Source organism: Ursus arctos, unplaced genomic scaffold, assembly GCF_023065955.2.
Source record: "Ursus arctos isolate Adak ecotype North America unplaced genomic scaffold, UrsArc2.0 scaffold_12, whole genome shotgun sequence".
In the NCBI taxonomy this organism is placed as follows: Eukaryota; Metazoa; Chordata; class Mammalia; order Carnivora; family Ursidae; genus Ursus; species Ursus arctos.
In genome coordinates this window covers 71185064-71207691 of record NW_026622786.1, presented here as the reverse complement: position 1 = coordinate 71207691, position 22628 = coordinate 71185064, and the positions used below count along the sequence as shown (strand labels likewise).

At 55.3% G+C, this 22628-nt stretch overlaps 1 protein-coding gene across 7 annotated transcripts in view; it reads left to right on the top strand.

Annotated features, from left to right (window-relative positions):
* Positions 1–11269, top strand: part of PTPRF (protein tyrosine phosphatase receptor type F) — an 85931-nt gene extending 74662 nt beyond the window's left edge. For 4 of the 7 annotated variants that reach the window (XM_044383917.3, XM_044383916.3, XM_044383915.3 and 1 more), the window contains 13 exons: positions 1932–1964; positions 2698–2795; positions 5464–5587; positions 5712–5887; positions 6596–6715; positions 7030–7184; positions 7269–7554; positions 7637–7815; positions 8034–8160; positions 8359–8484; positions 8747–8901; positions 8993–9128; positions 9522–11269. In XM_044383917.3, coding sequence (XP_044239852.1) covers positions 1932–1964; positions 2698–2795; positions 5464–5587; positions 5712–5887; positions 6596–6715; positions 7030–7184; positions 7269–7554; positions 7637–7815; positions 8034–8160; positions 8359–8484; positions 8747–8901; positions 8993–9128; positions 9522–9590 — 1784 coding nt within the window. In that variant the 3' untranslated portion in view covers positions 9591–11269. The remainder of the gene's footprint in view (positions 1–1931; positions 1965–2697; positions 2796–5463; positions 5588–5711; positions 5888–6595; positions 6716–7029; positions 7185–7268; positions 7555–7636; positions 7816–8033; positions 8161–8358; positions 8485–8746; positions 8902–8992; positions 9129–9521) is intronic. The other 3 variants (XM_026498298.4, XM_026498296.4, XM_026498300.4) reach the window with 1 other exon arrangement.
* The last annotated feature ends 11359 nt before the right edge of the window (positions 11270–22628 follow it).

Below are 22628 nucleotides of genomic sequence, written 5' to 3'. Positions count from 1 at the left end.
TCCGTTGAGCATCTGCCTTTGGCTCAGGTCAAGATGTCCCGGCTTGAGCCCCACCTCAGGCTCCCTGCTCAGCAGGGGATCTGCTTGTCCCTCTCCCTCTGCCCTTCCCCCTGCTCCTTCTCTCACTCTCTCAAACAAATAAAATATTTTCTAAAAGATTTCAGCAGGGGAGCGACAGGGTCAGAATTGTGATTTGCAGATCTCACTCTGGCTGGTGTGTGGAAGTCAAATTGGAGGGGAGGAATTGGGGGACTGGGAAGCCATGGAGTGAGTGAAAGGTGCCAAGGACTTGGACGAGCAGGGTGGCTGTGGGGGTGGAGGGCAGTCTCCGGCGGTGTGAGGAGGCCGCAGGGCTTGGGCTTATGGCTGAGCAATGGGCAGGGGGTTCTAGGAGGCACCCGGGTGTGCGGGTCTGCGCCTCCGTACTGCCCCCCCCCGAAACTGCGGACATGGGAGGTGACGAGCAGCCAGCGAACAGAAGGGGGGGCTGCCAAGAAGGAGGTGAAATGTCGAGGAAGGCTGAATGAAGAGTAGCCAGGGAGATTAAGAAGAAGCAGCCAGAGCGGAAGAGTACGGGAAGAGTGGGGTGTCCCTGAAGCCAAGGCCAGGGATGGCTGGGCACCGGGAGGACCGTTGGCTCTGGCAGTTGCAACTGTGGAGAGAGCATGGTGGCCAAGTCCTGGGGACAGAAGCATCTCAGTGGGTTGAGGGGCAGTAAGTGGGGAGTGAGCAGGTAGAGAAGCCCCTTTCAGAGGCCAGGGTGTGAGGGATAGAATGGGCACGAGGACCCCAGCAAGAGAGGAGAGGGCTCCCAGCTTGAAAAAGGACTTTTCTTCTTACCAATATGGAAATTGTTTACAGACGGTGGACCTTCAAGTGAGCGTTTGAGATGCAGGGTGGCGATGCTTACCTGGGGACCAGCACCCAGAAGCCAGCTCCAGGCCCCGGCCTGGGTGTGGGGTGTGACATAGCCCAGGGGAGCAGTGTGGGGATGCCTGCCTGAGCTCCAGGCCTGAAGAGGACGGGGGTTGGGGGAAGCCGGCGTAAGGGAACGTGCTGCTGGAGCTCTGGACTGGTGGCCCCGGTTTTCTGCACAAAGAGAAGGTGGTTAGCGCCTCCGGGAGGGTGCGGCCTGGGTGCGGGCGCTAAGCTGGCATGCCTGGGACGATTACTGAGCCACTAGGGCCCAGGCTGGGCCTCAGGGGCTGGCGGGAAATCACAGGGGTCTGAGAGGAAAGGAGGGGGGAAGAAGGGTGCGCAGATGCAGTGAAGGCCGAGGTGCTGATAGATGGGGGTGTCCAGAGGGGGCGGTGGGCTGGGGCCAGCCGTGAGGCACCAGAGGTGCGGAGCTCGAGGAGTGGGCTTGCCAGGGAGAGGCATCCCCATGAACACAGCGGTCCCTGGACTATTAGAGAGCCGGGGATCAGAAGGGACGAGGGGAGGCATCAGGGGCATGGCGAGTTTTTTTCTTATTTTTTTTAGTTCAGGAAGCTTTTTTTTTTTTTTTCCTCCTATAATTTAATCTTTACTCTGAAAATTTTTCAAACCCACAGAAAATACAGCCGTCATCTGCGTATCCTTGTGCAGACTGACCCTGTCGTTTCTGGCCACACGTGCCCCGTCTCTATGTGAAGGCACACTCCCCTTTCGCCTAATCATCTGACGATAGCCAAGGTCAAATTTCGATACCAGAGGGGATGAGGGTTGGTTCGGATCTAGAATTTAGTCTTAAAAAGAGGCCCCCAAGGCTGTGCAGGGTTTGGGAGCTCCGGGTGGGAGATGGGCCTGTGTTCCTCCGGGGCACCGGAGGGGGGCCTGTGGTGGGGCCCGCCGCTCCCCCGCAGTCCCCCCGCGTGTCCCCTGTCACCGGAGAAGGTTGATGGGCTTTCTTCTCTTGCCCCGCTATTTTTTTGTGTTTTCTTTCTCTGCAGGTTCCAGTGTCCCCAGTTGCCCGAATATCTCAAGTTAGTTTTCCGAGTTCGGGGGCTACTCTGGCTTCTGTGTCTGTTTCCTCCCACTTTTTCTCACCCCATCGCCTCCCTCCTTTCTTGACTCTTATTTCCCTTCTCTCCTCCCATCCTCCACTCTGCTCTCCCCCCAACCCCTCCACTCCTGTCTTCCCTCCCACTGGCCCGGCCCTGTCTCTGCCTCCGTGGCCTCCAGTCCCCGTCCGACACCCTACCGGGTGCCTCTCCTGTCTCTGTCTCCCCATCTCCCTCCTTATTTCTGCTTCTCTCTCTGGATTCTTCCGTGTCATTCTGCCATATCCACTCCATCCACGTGCTCGGTGTAGAGACCACGTCACCGAGTCTCCCACAGTGACTGGCGTCAGTGAGGGGCAGGAGGGCTGCCCACAGGCAGGGCCCGTGGGGCGGGTGTGCGGCCGCCCCCGACCTGGGCTTCCAGCCCCAGCCCGGGAGGTGTCCCTCCTGAGAACCTGCCAGGTGGGGCCCTGGTGCCCCCCCCCCACGCACACACGTGCTCACAGCACACACACTCCCCTCCGTCCTCTCCTGCCCTCCGGCCGCTGTGTGCTCCACCATCCTTGTCGCCGCATGTGCTGCTGTCCCCATGCCACCAGTGCCGAGTGCTCCATGGTCACACGTGTTCACATGTGCACATAACGTGCGTCGGGGCTGTCTCCGCCACCGGGCGCAGGCCTCACGCTGACTCCGCCTTGATGCACCCCCTCCCTAGGTATGCGAGACCACCCGCCCATCCCCATCACTGACCTGGCAGACAACATCGAGCGCCTCAAAGCCAATGATGGCCTCAAGTTCTCCCAGGAGTATGAGGTGAGACGTCCTTACCCCTGCCTTGTGCCCGGCCCAGGCCTAGACCCACGCCAGCTCCTGCCCTGCCCGGGTCCCAGCTGTGGGTTCGGGGGCTCCGGGCTGTGGCAAGTGGGGGAACTCAGCTCCTCGGGTGCTAGGCCTGGCCGAGGCCCTTTCAAGCACCCCAAGTCTGGACACTCTGACACGTGCCCACGTGCTAACAGAGGCGGACAAAAGGTCGCCTCTACACACACGTGGTGGAGTAGAAACAGCTCCTTTGTCAAGAGCTTACCGCACGTGAGGCAGTTTGCATGCGTCCCCTCATTCTGTCCTCACAGTATGAAATGATACGGTTATTATCCCAGCTTACAGGTGAGAAAACTGAGGCTCAGAGAGGGGAAGTGACTTGCCCAAGGTCAAACGGCTGGCGCGTAATGGAGCCAGGAGTCAGACCCAGGCCCGCCTGACAGCCTGTGTCCTGCACACGCACACCCTCGCATGCTCAGGGCGACATGGGTCACAGAGCGGGGAATCAGGAGACTCAAGGCTCACTGCTCAGGCTGCACAAACCCTGCTCACAGCCCTCCACACACTCTCATCACTCCGGTCTTGACTTCTAGCTGCCCCCTGCTGGGTCTGAGGGCTTCCAGGCGGCCCAGCTGGGGAGGGCTCTGCTAGAGAAGGAGGTGATAAAGGAGAGCCCCACCTCCTCTAAGGAGCACCCCCAGAGGCAGTGTTCTGCCTTGGCTGCTCTCCTGCTGTTGCCCCCTGCTCCCAGCACAGGCCTGGCCCAGGACCGACCGTCCATCAATAACGGATAGGTGACTGATGGACTGGCACAGCCCGACCTGTGCGTCTGCGCCCTCTAGTCAGATGTCCGCCGTCGGCTGTGCGTGTACCCTGGGGTCCCAGGATTCCCCTCCCGAGGGCTGTGGGCCAGGTTTCCGCAGAGGAAACTGAGCTTGGCAGGCAAATTGATGAACGTGTCTGCCGTGAGGAGAGCATGCCGCCTCTCCCTGTAGAGCAGCCAGCGGGGCCTGCTTTGCAGAAGGGCCCTGCTGTGAAGGTAACCAAGTTGGTGACTTAGGCTCCCTGCTTTCCGTTCTTTCACTGGCCCAGAGGGCCTTCTGTGGCCCGCCCGCAGCCACCCAGTCCCACGTTCCACACCTGCCCTTCCTTCCCACGAGACTCCACACCTCACTGTCTAGGCTCACGGTGCTCCCTTCTCTCGTCCAGTACGAGCTTTCCCTCCTCCTCCAAGAAGCCTTCTGTGCCTGCCCGGGCGTGCTGTGGGCTTTCCCTCAGCCAGGATCCCATAGCTCTGTCACCTTTAACAGCTCGTCACACTGTCGAGCACTTACCTGGACTGAATGCTGGGCGTATGGAGACGTCCAGTGGGGAGGCCGGTCAGACAAACGACCGACACTGAGCACGACGGTACACCCTCATATTAAATATGACAAAATGCGCAGAGAAAGGAGGCTGACGGCACCGAGGCAGGCTGAGGGGGAGTGGGGGGCTGTGCTGAGGGTCTCACGGACGCAGTGCCTGCTGTCCTGTGGAGAGGCACACGGCGGGCATTGCGCGCTCTGCGGAGAACTTTGGACCGCGTCCTTCTGTGAAAGGGGGTAATAATAGAGCCGGCTGCGTAGGACGATGAGGCGAGGGGTACATGCCAAGTGCTCAGAGCAGTGCCAAGCGCACCGTGGCTTCTCCCCGAGACTCCGCCGTTAGCACCGTGGTGATCTGTGGCCAGAGGAGCCGCGGAAGGCGTTGAAGCAGGAAAGTGATCATCAGATCTGCATTTTCTGGGGATGGTTCTGGCTACAGGACAGAGTGGGTCAGAGCAGAGCAAAAACGAAGACCCAGGGAGATGCGCAAGTCCAAGTTGGGGTCGCCTGGCCAAGGGGGTGGGGAGGCACGGGGACATGGTGACTGACGGAGCTTAGAGGGGTTTTTGAGGATGACTGGAGGGCTCTGGCCAGGGTTTGGGGGTAAATGGGTGAAGGTGCCTTTGACCGAGATGGTGTTACAGTGGCAGAGCCGGGTGTGGGGGGAAGCCGATGGACTCCGCTGAGCAAGGGCTGAGATGGCAGGGCCCCTGGGCCCCCCAGGTGGGGCTGCCCGGACGGCTACTGGCCGTTCAGCTCGGGAGCTCAGGGAGGCCGGCTGCGGCCAGAGCTGCAGGCAGCTCAGCAGGTGAGCACAAGGCCCTGCGAGCAAGTGAGGCCCAGCAAGGTTGTAGCGTGCAAGCAAGGCCCAGGAACGAACCCCAGAGGAGTGCTGTGCCCTGCCCATGCGAAGGGCAGGTGGAAGGAGAGGAGACAGACAGGGAAGGGCCAGGCTGGTGCAGCAGGCGCCCAGAGCCCTCAGCGGCGTCGGGTCTGTACCTTGGTCTGTACTCATTTTGATAGCTGGGGGCAGGGCTGGAGCTGCTGTCCCCTGCCCCCATCTGACCCTGACCACTCTACCGGGCAAGGGGATTTGGCACCATGGTCAGAAGGGCCGCTGGTCCATCACCCGGCCAACAGGCGATATGGCATCCTCGGCCCCATGGCTGGGGGGTGGGAGCTGGTGGTGGCCCAGGCACAAAGCAGCATGTGGGCACCACCTGGCAGGCTGGGTCTTGGGGGCAGTAGGGAGACCCCAGCTCTTACCCTGCTTTACCTGCCTCCTCCGTTTCCTGCAGTCCATTGACCCTGGACAGCAGTTCACATGGGAGAATTCCAATCTGGAGGTGAACAAGCCCAAGAACCGCTACGCAAACGTCATCGCCTACGACCACTCCCGAGTCATCCTGACCTCCCTCGACGGTGAGCCAAAGGCAGTGCCCCTCCCATCCCCTTGCTCTCCTCCTCGCAGGCCGGGAGCCCCAGGGGCGGGCCAAGCTGTGGTGGGCTGAGTGGAGGCTCTGGGGTAATGCTCTTCTGTTCACAGGCGTCCCAGGGAGTGACTATATCAATGCCAACTACATCGACGGCTACCGCAAGCAGAACGCCTACATTGCCACGCAGGGCCCACTGCCCGAGACCATGGGCGATTTCTGGCGGATGGTGTGGGAGCAACGCACGGCCACTGTGGTCATGATGACGCGGCTGGAGGAGAAGTCCCGGGTAGGACCGTGTGAGGGCCTTCCCACCAGAGCTGGGGTGGGAGATACTCAGTCACCAGGTGACTTCCGGGCACCTTTTCCTGTCTCTGTCAGAAGTTCCCCCAAGGGAGGCACCAAGTGCTCGTGTCTTCTTGGGGTGTTCTCATGCTCCCCGGCTGCTGGGTATTCCTGGGATTCGGCCCGTTCCCTAGACGCCGGCACGTTCCTCGGATGTTAATGTGTTGTACCGGATGCTGTCATTTTCCAGGAATGTTAATATGTTTCCCAGTTGCTAGCATGTTCCCGGGATGTTCACATGTTCCCCAGATGCTGGAGTGTTCCTGGGGCATTAGCACATCTCCTAAGTTAATTAGTGGAAAGAGCTGCCGTTATCTGCTTTTGCACTGCAAAGCATCGACTGGAACGTAAAATTTACAGAGCTTGAAAATGGCGCATAAACGTTATGGGTAAATTTGGCAGAAAATGTGCCTGGTGCGATCTGGTCATGAATAAATAATTTTCAATTACGGCCCTCATTCTCCCAGCGAGGGCAGGGATGGCAACGTAGCATGAGAACCTGGGTGGCCTCACAGATCTGAGAGTTCAGGGCCGGGGGCCTTGTGGCCCGGTAACTGAGACCTTCCACCCTTCTTCCGCCCCGGGCCCCGCCTGTCTGAGCCTTTGGGGACCTCTAAGCACCCTTGCACCTGCCCCACTTGTCGCTCTGTAGGTGAAGTGTGACCAGTACTGGCCGGCCCGGGGCACAGAGACGTACGGCCTCATTCAGGTGACCTTGCTGGACACAGTGGAGCTGGCCACCTACACCGTGCGCACCTTTGCACTGCACAAGGTATGGCCCTGCCCCAGCGCTTGTCCCCCACCCAGGCCCTATCCGGGAGTGATCCGAGCACGGTGTGCTGGGGACGGGGGAGGGAGAACTTGGTGCCGGAAGCCGGGGCTCAGAGGCGTGTGAGCGCCCTGTGGCAGCCAGTGCCATGGGTGGGATGACCGGAAACGGTGCCTCAAGCCCCTTCGGGCCGCCTCCTGTGGCTTCTGAGGCCTGTCAGAGCAGCGGGTCTGGTCTCCACATCAGGCCGTCCTGCCCGGGGTTTATAGCAGGCATGCTGGCCCCGTCGCATCGTGTCTCCCCACTTTTCTCCCCAGAGTGGCTCCAGTGAGAAGCGGGAGCTGCGTCAGTTCCAGTTCATGGCCTGGCCGGACCACGGGGTTCCCGAGTACCCCACCCCCATCCTGGCCTTTCTGCGGCGGGTCAAGGCCTGCAACCCACTAGATGCAGGGCCCATGGTGGTGCACTGCAGGTGAGAAGGGGGTGCGATGCCACCAACGGGGTGGGGTGGGAGGTGGGGTGGACCCCCGCCCCAAGCCAAGCCTGTGTCCTGCAGCGCGGGCGTGGGCCGCACGGGCTGCTTCATCGTGATCGATGCCATGCTGGAGCGGATGAAGCACGAGAAGACAGTCGACATCTATGGCCACGTGACGTGCATGCGCTCGCAGAGGAACTATATGGTGCAGACAGAGGACCAGTATGTGTTCATCCACGAGGCGCTGCTGGAGGCCGCCACGTGTGGACACACAGAGGTGCCTGCCCGCAGCCTGTACGCCCATATCCAGAAGCTGGGCCAAGTGCCTCCTGGGGAGAGTGTGACCGCCATGGAGCTGGAGTTCAAGGTGGGCTCAGGGGCCTGGACTGGGGCGTGGGGATGGTCCCCCCACAAGAAGCCAGGCCTGACCAGCGCATCCCTCTGTCTAGCTGCTGGCCAGCTCCAAGGCGCACACATCCCGCTTCATTAGCGCCAACCTACCCTGCAACAAGTTCAAGAACCGCCTGGTGAACATTATGCCCTATGAGCTGACCCGTGTGTGTCTGCAGCCCATCCGTGGCGTGGAGGGCTCCGACTACATCAACGCCAGCTTCTTGGACGGCTATAGGTCAGCATGCCGGTGACTGCCCACCTCGCTCTCCGGGGGCCTAGGCCCGCAGCTGGCTAGCTGGGGGCACGGCAGAGGAGGGCCAGCCCAGAAGATCAGAGTGGGCTTCCCGGAGGAGGGGTAGTCAATCTGAGTGGGACTCCACGGGCCTAGGCAGTCTTGGGGAGACTCAGGGGGCAGCAGCACCTCCAGCATGTCCAGTCTTCTGTCCACCCCAGACAACAGAAGGCCTACATAGCCACGCAGGGGCCCCTGGCAGAGAGCACCGAGGACTTCTGGCGTATGTTATGGGAGCACAACTCCACCATCATCGTCATGCTGACCAGGCTCCGGGAGATGGGCAGGGTGAGCCCACCCCCCCCGCAAGGGCCCGTCCCACACCCGGGAGCACACTAACCATCTCTGCACACCCAGCCTCCCCTCAGCAGAGCCTCAGACCCCCTTCTCACACCTGAAGCGTCCTGCCCCAGACTCCTCTGGAACCAGAGCTCTCCTCCCCATTCCTCCCTCCCTGCTCATGGGGACTGGGCCCTTTGTCCACAGGAGAAATGCCACCAGTACTGGCCAGCAGAGCGCTCTGCTCGCTACCAGTACTTTGTCGTTGACCCGATGGCCGAGTACAACATGCCCCAGTATATCCTGCGTGAGTTCAAGGTCACAGACGCCCGGGTAAGTGTGGAGAGGGGAGAGCGTAGGTTTGCGTGAAAGCGCGTCTCCGACTTCGCCCGAGTACGTGTGGGGTGGTGCCCTGGCCCAAGCTGCAGGAATCCGAGGTGAGGGTGCGGGTGCGGGGGCAAGAGCACCTTTCCCAGGGCCCCAGGTGTCGGGATTCCACGGGTGCGGACCTGTGTCATCGTACGACCCGTCTGGCCTGGTAGGGCTGCAGGGCGAGGTCCAAGTGCCAACCCTGTTCCCGACCCGCGTCTTCCAGGATGGGCAGTCGAGGACGATCCGACAGTTCCAGTTCACAGACTGGCCCGAGCAGGGTGTGCCCAAGACGGGTGAGGGCTTCATCGACTTCATCGGGCAGGTGCACAAGACCAAGGAGCAGTTCGGGCAGGACGGGCCCATCACGGTGCACTGCAGGTAGGGCCGGTCCCGTGGAGGGCTGGGGGCGGGGGGGGGGGGCCGTGGGGCTGGCGGGCAGGACCCCCGACCCGGTGCCGTCCCTGAGCAGTGCCGGCGTGGGCCGCACCGGCGTCTTCATCACCCTGAGCATCGTCCTGGAGCGGATGCGCTACGAGGGCGTGGTCGACATGTTCCAGACCGTGAAGACCCTGCGCACGCAGCGCCCGGCCATGGTGCAGACGGAGGTGCGCGGGCCGGAGAGGCCGCGGTTTCCCTGCCCTGCCTCGGGGGCTGGGGTGGGACGAGCGAGCGTGGGCCTCCTTCCGCAGCTCTGCACTGAGCGCCGGCAGTGTGCCTGGTTTCCGGCTGGGGCTGCACAGCAGCCCTATGGAGTGCAGGGTCTGGGACCGATAAACGTGACCGGGGTGGCCGGGGCAGGCAGGTGGGTGCAGGGCCGTGGGAGAGGGGGAGAGCTGAGCCTCCGAGGCTCCTCCGGGCTCCCTGGACACCACCTGGGGCAGACATCCGGGGCTAGCGCCTGCTCGGGCCCCACCAGCTGCAGGGGGAGGGCCCTCGGCCAGCGGGTGGCGCGTACCCACTCATGCTGCCTGCGACTGACCAGCCCCCCGACCCTGCAGGACCAGTACCAGCTGTGCTACCGTGCGGCCCTGGAGTACCTTGGCAGCTTTGACCACTATGCAACGTAACTACCGCTCCCCTCTCCTCCGCCGCCCCTACCTGGGGCTCCGGAGGGGACCCAGCTCCTCTGAGCCATACCGACCATCGTCTAGCCCTCCTGCACGGATGCTGTTGCTGGCAGAGCACAGCCCACCGGGGTCACAGCGTTTCAGGAACATTGTCACACCAAATGGAGAGCCCAGAACATCCCTGGGCGAGTGGGTGGGCCGGCAGGCAGGTGCCGTGGCCCGTCTCTGTCCACCAGGCCCGCCCGGAGCCTGCTTCGAGCTCTCTGTTCCGCTGCCGCGTTTTTCATGCTTCTTCTCATGGGGTGGGGATGGGGGCAAAGTCTCCTTTTTTATACATTAAGTGGGGTAGACCGAGGGATTCTAGCCTCTTCCCTCTGATTTTCCTTTTGCAAATCCTTAACTGCAGAATGGGCCGCTGTGGGAGTTGGGGTTCAGTTGTTTTCTTTTTTGAGTTCAGTTTGGATCCTTTTTTGTATGACTTCTGCTGCTGAAGGACAGAGCATGCCTCCCTGTGTGTGGAGCTGGGGCCGCCAGGCTGAGTGGAGGCCCGGCCGTGGGCCTGGGAGGCACCACTGACCTAGCGGCTCTTTCAGCCCTTCCAATGAGATCCCGTTTCAGCCAAATGCGGGGAAACGCAAGTCTTTTTTTTTTTTTTTTTTTTTTTTTAAGTTTGTTTTGTTTTTCCTTCAGAGCCTTATTTGAGGCCCCACAGACAGTGGTGGGCGGGGAGGAGATAGGAAACACTCATCTCCAGTTGTCTATTCCCGTGTGTGTGTGTGTGTGAACATTCACAGCCCAGAACCACAGACGTGTCTCGGGGAGCCTGGCAAGGTGTTCCTCATCACCATCGTGTTTGCAAAGGTTAAAAAACGCAAAGACAAAAAACAAACAAAAATCCAAAAAAAAAAAAAAACCGCCAAGAAAAGAACAGAGTCATTCCCCTGACCTCTGCGTCCAACCCCCAGGAGGGGAGGTGGCCCCTTGTGCCTGGGCTTCCCAGGGGAGCTGCCGGGCTGACCTCTGGGCCCACAGAGCCTTGCTTTTGTCCCCAGCATCGCGGGACGGCGTGGTGATGGTAGGCTGTGGATCCGGCCGTGTGGCCTCGGTGACTGACACAGGTCAGGGTGTGTGCCACGCCCCGCACACCTCAGGGCCGAGCAGGGGCACAGCTGGCCCTTCAGGTCCAGGCCAGTGGGCCTCGGAGCACACATCTGTCCTCAGAGCAGGGTCCAGAAGATTTCCCTCCCTGGTGTGCAGCTGTCTTCAAAGCCCCCGAGAATCGCTCTTTTCCACTCCTTCAAGATGCCCTCATAAACCGATGTGGCAAGACTACTGGACTTCTCTCAATGGTACTATAATCAATCCTTGTTCTCTCAGCTCGCTGAGGGGCAGGGAGAGGGCCTCTGGGCAGCACTGTAGGTGGGTAAGTGGGGCGGGGAAGGGTGCATCGCTGTTTTAGCCAGGGGACGTGGAGCACACGTCCCAGATCTAGCTAGGCTCAGTCAAGATCAGCAATCCAGGGTTGGTAATGTTGGATGAAACACTCATTTTTACCTTGTGGATGCCAGTGCTGTAGAGTCGCCGTTGGACACAGTCTGTTTTCTATTTGTTAAGAGAACTACAGCATCGTTGCATAATTCTTGATGGTAATAAATTTGAATAATCAGATTTCTTACAAACCGGGCCTCTGTCTCAGCTCTTTCTGGAACCAAACGGTGGGCTCTACCAGTTCAGTACCTAGGGGCAGATTCTGGAGATTTCCTGCTCCGCAGGAGACCGTGAGGCTGTCCTGAGTCTGTGTGGCGGCTCACTTTCAGAAAGGAGCATTACGAACCCTGAAAACCAGCCCCCAGTGTGTATCAAGAGCAACCCACCTGGGACCCAGCTCCCCAGGCAAAGAGCAGGCGCTTCGCCTGCTCCTTGCCCCGCCCTCCCCTCCCCTTCCCTCTCCGCCTCCCCTGCTGCCCTAGGACAGAGATGGCGTGCGCTGGTGGAGGCTGGGACGGGATGGCAGTCGGTGAGTGAGGCCTCTCGTAATCCCTGCAACGTGGCTCCTGGACCCAGTGTGGCCGTCTGACCCCCAGACGCACAACAGCATGGGCTCGTGGAGCCTGGCAGCCTCTCCACCAGTGATCAGACCAGTCCTGCCAGCTTGTCGGGCCATGGAACTTGCCTGGGGCACAGAGACAAAGAGGTCTCAAAACAAGCAGGAAAGAGAAGTCAGCAGCGACCAGGCTGTTAGGGAGTGTCTTGACCAGCCCCATGCGGAGGTGCGGTGGGTACACTGAGGCAGCACCGGACCCTGCAGTGGGGTCTGCGCAGGCTTCCCAGAGGAGGGGACATCAGCAGGAGTCTGAGCATTTCATAGGGCGAGCAACGGTCGCTTTTAAAAAGTGGGGAAAGCATTTCCATCACAGCAACTTGTACAAAGGCTTGGAAGCAGACTGACAAATAGGAACTGCAAGGAGTGTGGTTTGGGGGGCGGGAGCGAGACAGGCTGGAAGCAGCCAGATGACACAGCTGAGGGGTTTCAGTGGACGGGGAAGGGATCCAGTCCCTGGCAGGTAAAGTCCCTCTGTCACGACCTGCCACCCCCACCTCGGGCCTCGCCACCATCCAGTGCTGGCAGCCCAAGGCCTGGGATTTGGGCTCCCCGGCACCTCGGTCAGTGCCTGGCATATTTCTACCTGTTCAGAAAAATGACATCATCCTTGCGTTACTCTTGATGGTATTAAATTTGAGCGATTGTTTACTAAATAAGAGAACGAATTCAAACATCTCCAAGTGAGGGGTAACTATCAGATTGTCACTTGGAGGGGCGCCTGGGTGGCACAGCGGTTAAGCGTCTGCCTTCGGCTCAGGGCATGATCCCGGCGTTATGGGATCGAGCCCCACATCAGGCTCCTCCGCTATGAGCCTGCTTCTTCCTCTCCCACTCCCCCTGCTTGTGTTCCCTGTCTCGCTGGCTGTCTCTATCTCTGTCGAATAAAATAAAATCTTTAAAAAAAAAAAAAAAGATTGTCACTTGGAACAAGAGCGTAAGAACTGCAGGTCGTGATCACTGAGCCTGGGACAGCCCAGCTGAGCAGACCCTCCTCTCTGAGGCTCACATGGACGCGTTTGTCAAAGACCACAGGGCAGGTGAGCGCCACAGCTGGGACCCACACGTGGTTACATCTGCGCCAGAGTCTCTGCCCTCCCTTCCCCTCGCCCCATGTCAACCTCCCCCGGCCCACCCCCATTCTCCGGGCCCCCCATCACAGTCTGTAGCACCCCATCCACTCAGTTTCCTCCCTCACCCCACATTCAGCTCATCGTCAAACCCCACCCATTCGGCCTTCATCACCTGTTCGATTCTCTGCTCGATTTCCCCCGCTGACGTCCCACCACCCCCTCCTGCCTGGACTGCTGCCATGCCTTCTGCCTGGTTGGCCTGCCCCTAGCCCCTCCCCGGCCAACCCATTCTCAGCACAGCAGCCAGAAGGATTCTTCCTGGGGCAGACATGACTATATCACTGTCATCTTTTCTTTTCTTTTTTTGATTTTATTTTATGTATTTATTTGACAGAGAGAGAGACAGCCAGTGAGAGGGAACACAAGCAGGGGGAGTGGGAGAGGAAGAAGCAGGCTCCTAGTGGAGGAGCCCGATGCAGGGCTCGATCCCATAACGCCGGGATCACGCCCTGAGCCGAAGGCAGACGCTTAACGACTGAACCACCCAGGCGCCCCTGTATCACTGTCTTGACCAGACCCTGCCAAGCCCTCACAGTCGGCCCTAAACTCCACGGCTTTCCAAGGTGGCAGGACCTAGCCTCTGCAGCCTTCTTGCCCCTCGTTCCTCGCCCCCTGCCTTCTGGCCATGACGCAGTCTACTCTCTCAGCTTTGTGCCTACCTCACCATTCCGCCTCTCAGCTCCATACTCCATAAGTTATTCTGGAACATTCTCCCCCACCTCTCTAGCTGGCTAAATCCTGCTCATTAGGTCTCCACTGAAATAGTTCCTTCAGAAGCTATCCTTAAGCATCCTAAATGAGGTTAAGTGACACTTCTGTGCAAGTAATTTGAATTTTTTAATGTAATCCTCTCAGTACTGTACAGTGTGCGTCCTATTATGCCCATTTTGTAGATGAGAAAATTAGATGTCGTCCACTCACTCAACACAAACTTAATGAGCGTTGGCTACGTGCTAGTCACACCAGTAACCTGGACAAAGACTTCCGCCTTTGTAGTATTTATATCCATAGGAGGAAACGTGGAGCATATGAAAAATCCTAAGTGTATATTTAGTTTGTTACTGGTAAGTGCCATGGGGAGGGATTAGAAAAGGGGGGATCAGGCACGAGGGGAAGTGGGGTCCGACGAAGCCTCAGTGAAAAGATGGAATGTAAAGCAAGGCGAAGGTGGTGAGGGGTTTCTGCCCCCGTAAGGCACGGGCACCCGGCAGAAAGAGCAGCCGAAGCGAAGGTCCTGGGCAGGAGCGTGCCTGACTGTGGAGGCTGGTGTGGCCATGACACCATGAGCCAGGGCTAAGAGTAGTGGACGAGGTCAGAGGGGAACTGGGAGCCAGGCCTAGGCCATTGGGAGGACCTTGGCAGAAGCCCAGGTGTGGTGAGAAGTGACCAGATACTGGTTCATCTTGGAGGTGACATTAAGAGGATTTGCTTATGGACCAGATGAAAAAGTCAAGGCTGACCCCACAGCCTTGCCTTGAGCAACTGGAAGGATGAAGTTGTCATTTATTAAGATGGGGAAGGCAGAACATAAGTGTTAAATAAGTACTTCACACTTAACGGGGGTCCCCAGCTAGAGTACGGTGGGGCTGAGAGCACGCCCAGGGCTGCCTGATTCCGGGGCTCTTTCCACACTGCCACGTGCCCTAGCTAGGAGCAGATACACTGAGAAAAAACTATCTGGAAGGAAATGCATCAAGGGTTGTGAGGCTGGGTAATTTTCTTCATCATTTTTCAAGTTTACTGGAAAAAATTAATATTGCTTTAATTTCTTAAAAGTTTTATTCATTTGACAGCGAGAGAGCTGAGATCATGACCCAAGCTGAAGAGAGACACTTCGACTGAGCCACCCGGGTGCCCCAATAACGCTTTAATTTTTTAAAAGACAAACTTATAATGTACAATGAATACTTCTTTGTTAAAAAAAAAAAAAGTCTTGGGGCGCCTGGGTGGCCCAGTGGTTGAGCGTCTGCCTTCGGCTCAGGGCGTGATCCCGGCGTTGTGGGATCGAGCCCCACATCAGGCTCCTCCGCTATGAGCCTGCTTCTTCCTCTCCCACTTCCCCTGCTTGTGTTCCCTCTCTCGCTGGCTGTCTCTATCTCTGTCGAATAAATAAATAAAATCTTAAAAAAAAAAGTCTTCCAAATAAAATAGAATCAGAAAATGTTAGTCCCCATTCTTTTCCCTGCCCCAAAATCCCCAGAGGGAGTCACAACGATTTAGTCCGTATCCTTCTGGGCATTTTCTATGAATATATACAAACCTGTATATAAACTATTTTTTTATACAAGTAGAATCATAGTCCTATCTTTCTGCAAATTTTTCATTTAAATATGTTGTGGACCTCTTTCCACATCAGTACCTCATCTTTTAAACTGCTACACGTGGGGTGTCTGGGGGGCTCAGTTGGTTAAGTGTCTGCCTTCAGCTCAGGTCATAATCCCAGTGTCCTGGGATCGAGTCCCACATCCGCTCCTTGCTCAGCCGGAGTCTGCTTCTCCCTCTGCCTGCTGGTCCCCCTGCTTGTGCTTTCTTTCTCTGTCAAATAGATAAATAAAACCTTTAAAAATAATAATAATAATAATAAACTGCTACATGCTCTACTGTTGCAGATCTGCCCTAAGTTTGTAAACCGGTTATCAATAGTTTTTTTTTTTCTTTTTACTAAAGAAAAAATGGAAGCACGTTAGAGATAAAAATAATTAAGTCTTGAAGGATACAAAACAAAAGGTCAGCTCTCCTCCCTCCTCTCCCCAGCTCGTTTCTGGGCCGGTTGCACGGTTAGGAGACAGCACCTGGTGACTCCAGGTGTGGGGGGTTAATCAATGTACGTGACCTCCCACCTGTAGGTCCTGATTTGCTTAGCTGTATTTTTACTTTTCATTGCTCCGGAACTCCCTTAGGACTCTAAACAACATACTTAAACATCTATGTCTTGATTTATTGCCTTTGGCGGTAACTATTGATCACCCTCTCCGAAGAATGAGGACATTAGCTCACTTTCCTGGACCCCCCCCCCACCTACCATTTTTTGTTACTTCACGTCAAAGTTTACAGTATTTTCTGTTCTATGAGTGCAATTAAGTCTTCCATTCTAGAAAGTGAAAACCGATAAACAGCTTTTTAATTGTATGTTTATGAAAAATCTTTCAAGCACCAATTTCCAATAAGTTGTTTTCTGATTTTTTTCCTTTATTTCCTCCACTTGTTACCATACCCCCTGCCGCTGTTTCCGGGACAGCAGGTTGATGTCTTCCTTTGGCGAGGACTCCCTTGTGAGATTTCTGCGCACAGGATTCGAAACCTTCTGATTCTTGTATGTCTGAAAATATCTTCCTTTTACACTCACTCGCAGTTCTCACTTTGCCTGGCATGGGCTCCTTTATAAAAAAAAAATGGTTTTCCCCAGAACCCTGAAGATATTTTTGCTGGTTCCGTATGAACCAGGGGCTGAAGGAGGAGGGGTTGTATGGCAACTGTGGAGGCTTGGCTAATGGGTTTCCTTATCAAATTACCCTGATATCTGCCCTGGAGGCCGCCCTGATTTTTTATTTGTGGACTCTGAACATAAGACCTATGCAAGCTTCTGGGGAGGAACCACCTTTGACTCCAGCATTTTGGCTTTAAGAAGAACGTGGCGGTTTTTTGTTCTGTGTTTAAGAAAATGTGTTTTCCTGGCTCCCATTTCTCCATCAATCTGCTTACTATTTTTTTTTTGGAATTCTTACTTTTTTTAAAAAAAGATTTTGTTTATTTATTTGTCAGAGGGAGAGAGAGAGAGAGCGCACGCACGCACACACAAGCAGGGGGAGCCACAGGCAGAGGGACAAGAAAACTCCCCTCTGAGCAAGGAGCCCCCAGGACCCAGGGTTCATGACCTGAGCCACCCAGGTGTCCCTGGAATTCTTACTTTTAGAAATACTTTGGTGGGGGCGCCTGGCAGGCTCAGTCTGTAGAACGTGTGACTCTTGATCTCAGGGTCCTGAGTCCAAGCCCCACATTGGGGGTAGAATTTACTTTAAAAAAAGATGCTTTGGTGCACGGTTAATGTGAGCTGGGCTCCTCCCCAAAATTGTTTTTCCCCCAAATAATTATTTGGGGGGATCACCGTTCTCCCTGTGCGATTTGTAATGCCCCCGTTTTATCACCCGTGAAATCATTAGAAGTACAGCGTCTGCTTCCGGGTCTCAAGGCCATTCCCTTCGTCTATCCAGTCGAAGCCAAAACTACTCATTTAACCGTTGTGGCTTTATTACGTGACACAGCTGCCCCCCCATCATTATCGGTTCATTTTTTTCGAAAGTATAGTGCTATGCCCCTCGTTTTCTTCCAGCCGGATTCTAGATTATTTTTGGAAAATTCCCCTCCCTCAATGTCGGTTGCAGATTGGATTGTCCCCCAATAAATAAAACGGACAGCGATGTATTTGAAGACTATGCGTGAACATAAAACAGGCAGAAGTCTCAACGAAACCCGGAATTTGGGATCAAGCTGTGCCCATGCAGCACTGCTGGCGGGGGGGGGGGGGGGCGTCCGGTGTCCGCGGTCGTCCCAGTTTCCAGAACAGGTGCCGTAATGCGGTTCAAGGGTGAGCCTCTCAACATCCCCCGTGTAACAGCCGGGCACTTCAGACCATCATGCTCTTCTTCAACACGTGGCTCATCCCTCCTTGAACCCTTCACCCCAGGCTTATCTAAATACTTGTTTCTTTTTTTTTTTTTTAAGATTTTATTTATTTATTCAACAGAGATAGAGACAGCCAGCAAGAGAGGGAACACAAGCAGGGGGAGTGGGAGAGGAAGAAGCAGGCCCCCAGCGGAGGAGCCTGATGTGGGGCTCGATCCCACAACGCCGGGATCACACCCTGAGCCGAAGGCAGACGCTTAACCGCTGTGCCACCCAGGCGCCCCTAAATACTTGTTTCTTAAACACATCGCGCCAAACATTTGTAACAAGGGAAGGGTTAAATCCAACGCTCCTTGCAAATCAATAAAAACGAAAGCAAGCACCCTAATGGAAAAATGGGCAGGGACACAAATAGGCAATTTACAAAACGAGATACACGAAGTCTGACCAAAATGTGGAAGATACCCGGCCTCACTATCAAAGAAATGCAACTTGAAAAAAGAAAAAAGAAATGCAGGTAGAAACAACAAAGAGGTACTATTGCTTGACTATCAGATTGGCAAAAGTTATATGTTAATACGGTATGGGGAACTGGGCACTCATGTTGTTAGTGGGGATATAAGCTGGCTCTACCTTTTTGGAGGAATATTTACAATATCTGTCAAAAGCCTTAAAACAGGGGCGCCTGGGTGGCACAGCAGTTAAGCGTCTGCCTTCGGCTCAGGGCATGATCCCCGCGTTATGGGATCGAGCCCCACGTCAGGCTCCTCCGCTATGAGCCTGCTTCTTCCTCTCCCACTCCCCCTGCTTGTGTTCCCTCTCTCGCTGGCTGTCTCTGTCTCTGTCAAATAAATAAATAAAATCTTAAAAAAAAAAAAGCCTTAAAACATGCTTTATCCTTGGGGCGCTCGGGTCATGATCCCAGGGTCCTGGGCTCAAGTCCTGCACTCATTGGCTCCTGCTTAGCGGGGAGCCTGCTTCTCCCTCTACCGCTCGCCCCTGCTTGTGTTCCCTCTCTCTCTGTGTCTCTCTCTGTCAAATAAACAAATAAATGCAGGGGCGCCTAAGTGGCTCAGTCCGTTAAGCGTCTGCCTTCGGCCCAGGTCATGATGCCAGGGTCCTGGGATCGAGCCCTGCATTGGGCTCCCTGCTCTGCGGGAAGCCTGCTTCTCCCTCTCCCACTCCCCCTGCTTGTGTTCCCTCTCTCTCTGTGTCTCTCTCTGTCAAATAAATAAAATCTTTATAAATAAATAAATAAATAAATAAATACCCCCCCCCAAAAAACATGCTTTATACTTGTCCCTGTGATACACATTTAGGAATTTATATAAAAGAAACAATCAGACAAATAGTTAAAAATCTATGGGTGGGGACACCTGGGTGGCTCAGTCAGTTAAGCTTCTGCCTTCAGCTCACGTCACGATCCCAGGGTCCTGGAATCGAGTTCTACATCAGGCTTCCTGCTCAGTGAGGAGCCTGCTTCTCCCCCTGCCTGCCGCTCCCCCTGCTTGAGAGCACGCGCTCTCTAACAAGTAAATAAATAAAATCTACGGGCAAGGATTCACTACAGCATCATTTGTAATAGTAAAAAGTTGGAAACAAGCCAAAACACACGCACCCATATCCGCACCAACACTTCCATGTCTTCCATCTTGCTCAAGTGAATTTGGAGACCATTAGTATCCATATCACCTGGGGACGTTCTAGAAACAATCTCAGGTCCCACCCCAGACCCACTGAAACAGGGTTTTTATTCTGATAGTTCCTTTGGAGTGTCTGTGTGAGTGTTGACACAAGCACCGGCGAGAACACACACCAAAATGTTCGCGGTGATTTTCCGGGTACTGATGCTCCCTGTTTTAAATGCGTTTGCTAGTTTTTCTACCCCTGACACACCCCATTTTCATAAGAATGTGTCAGTTTGTAGGACACACCACGCCGTGGTTGAGCATGCCTGGGCACCCTTCTGGCACACCTCAACCAAGACCCAGGGGAGCTCCTCTAAGAAATCCCAGTCTTAGCCCCTTCCTCCTCCACCCCCAACCACACAGCCTCCCGTCCAGCTGTGTCATTGGCCCAGTAACCATAGCACTGTGCTGAAATTATTATTCTGGCTTCTTCAGCTGTTCACAAACTAAAATAGGAAAAAAAAATACCAAAGAAATTATCCGGGCTGCCGTGCAGAAAGGGAATGCAAATTGACATAATCACAGTTTGATTCATCTGTCTCCTCCAGTGGACTGTGAACTTCTTGAAGGCAAGGACCCTGTCTCCCTTGCCTCCCAGCTTCCTCTGGCCCAAAGTAGGGACTCAATAAATGTTTGCTAAGTGGATGAAAGAGAACGTGTTTGCCCAGGCCCTGAGGCAAAATCTGGTTTGTCAGGAGGAATTCTGGCTGGGGCTGCCAGAACACTCGGCCCTCAGAATCTCCTCTGCCACCTCCTCGGAGGCCTTCCTTTTGCTCCCACCCCGAGCACACACCCTGGTCAGCTCCTAGAGACTTCTCAGCCCCCAGCCCCCTCGACTGAGAAAGGACCTCACCCCGCAGCAGACGCCACCCTGTCCCTGAGGAGCGGCGTTTCTTCCCTTCCCCCACACCAGGGCGGGAATGGCTCGACGGAGATTTACCAAGCAACAGCATATATTTTTAAAGGCTTATTTATTTATTTTATTGAGAGGGAGAGCTCGAGCAGGCGGAGGGGCAGAGGAAGAGGGAGAGACCCTCGAGCAGACTCTTCGCTGAGTGTGGAGCCCGACCGCAGGGCCCCGTCTCCAGACCCTGAGATCGTGACCTAAACCAAAATGGAGAGACGCTTAACCAGCCGAGCCAGCCAGGGGCCCCAACAGTTGTTGTTTTTTTATATTATTTAAAGAGTTTATTTATTTGGGGGGGGAGAGTGTTCCCACATGAGAGCGGGAGGGGCAGCGGGACAAGCAGACGCCCTGCTGAGCAGGAAGCCCGATGCGGTGTAATGCGGCTCGAATCCCAGGACCCCGGGGTCACGACCTGAGCCGAAGGCAGACGCTTAACCGACTGAGCCACCCAGGCGCCCCGAGTATTTTTTTAAATAAATAAATAAGGGTCACCTAGGACCTGGACTGGGCTTTGACCTGCAGAGAGGTCAAGCGGGGGTGCCCCTCGATCACCTTGTGGCCCAAACCCCTTTACGGGGATGACCTTTCCCAGCCTCATCGGAGGGTGGTCTCTGCAGTGACTCCTATCTGAGTCTCCGTGTGGCCCTGAAGACTTAAATCCAGCAAACACGGTGCCCAATTACGACGCGCCGTAGCGCTGCTTGCCAATCGCTTAAAATGACAAGCGCTCTACCTGGGTTGTTAAAATTTCTATTTTTGTTTATTTTTTACAGTAGGCTCCATGCCCAACATGGGGCTTGAACTCACAACCCCGAGATCGGGCACCATCCGCGCTCCACCCACTGAGCCAGCCAGCCACCCTGTGTGCTGCTAAAATTTAATCCCAACAGCCCTGTATAGTCGGTTGTATATTATCTCCTTTTGCAGCTGGAGACTAAGATTCACAGAGGTCACCCTAAGTCAGGAAGGGAGCAGAACCTAGATAAAAACCTAGATCTGTGTGACCCCCGAGCTTGAATGCGTGACTACTATACAAATTGCAATCCATATTCCTTCCACAAATAATATTCCAGGAGTGTTACCTGAGCCAGGCTCTGTACAGAGTAATGGGATTCAGTGGTGGAAAACAAAACCCTCCCCTTAGAGGCTTAGTCTGGAGGAAGCAGACATCGGTCCCAGAAATCTTATGTACACACGTAATTACAAACTCTCCCAGGTGCTCTGCTCCTAGATGCTCTGTGGGCAAAGCACCAAATGCATTGAAAGCAGCACGGGACCGGCGTGGGACTCAGAAAGGGTTCTGTAATATATGATCTTCAGCAAAGGCCCTGGGGCGGGAGGGAGCACAGCTCCTGGAAGGAGTGCTTTAGAAAAACAGGACAAAGGCCAGCATGAAGCCCAGAGAACCCCAGAGTGGTGCCGGGTTGGGGGGAGAGTGGGTAGGGGCTAAATCACTCAGGGCCTGGTCGGCCAAGGCAAGGGACTTGGGAAGATTTAAATGTTTTCGATAGAGTGGTGAATTCAGACTTGCTTTCTGGAAAGATCACTTTGGCTGCCATTTGGAGAACAGATGGGGCAATGGTTATAGCGGTCCAGGTAAACGCTGGTGTGGCTTGACGTGGGATGGTAGTGAGAAGCAAGGGAAGAAGAAGGGGGATGTGGGATATAGTTTCGAAAGTAAGGTCGGTAGGATTGAATGTGGGCTGTAGGAGAAGAGGCAAGAGTGCCTGGACACCTGGATGAATACGGTGCCTTTTCTGAGACGGAGAACACTGAGGAGGAGTGGGTTGACGGGAGAACCAAGAGTTTGCTTTTGTTGAGTTTGAGATGCCTGTAATAGTCCCGGCAGACAATTAGAGTTGTCTTCATCTTTGGGTCCCTAGAATCAGCACAAAATTGGTGCTTATTTAAAAAAATCTGTAAATAAAAGTACGCACGAGTGAGTGGGATTTGAGTCACACCTTGAAGAATGGATGCGATTTGGCCTTGAGATGAAGCCATGTTGGTGCCTGAGACCAAAACAAAACAAAATCAAACAAAACCCAAATAGAACAGTTGGTGGAAGCAACGAATAAAGGGCTCAATGCAAGTGGCCCCTGGGGCGCCCGTTGCTGCCGCTCACCAGGGCTCTTTGTGCCTTTGCCTCTAACACTCAGCCATCCTCTGCAGAGCAGGAAGATAAGCCAGGGCTAGGAAGAAAAATTACGTTTTTATTAAACGGAGGAATCCGGGGTGTATTTCTGGGCATGTGTGTGTCTGCCTCGAAGCATTTTTGTATTTGTATTTTTATATTTCATAGGCTAGAAGGCCCCGGTCTTCCAACTTGCCCTTGTCTGCAAGGCCGAATTCTCTTTTTATTTGCGGGGACTGACCTGGCCGCAGAGCCTCAAGTCCCACCCCCAACGAACCGGGCCGAGCAGGTCTGGCCGAGTCTACGCGTCCCCCTGTTGTTTACGGGAGCGGGAGCAAGGCTGCTTTTCTGAGCAGTTAGTGTCAGGCCCTTTGCCCAGAGCCTCCAAAGCTCCAGAGAGAAATAGTTAAGTTTAGCAGCTAGTGCCCACAGGCAAAGGTTGGAATAAGACTGAC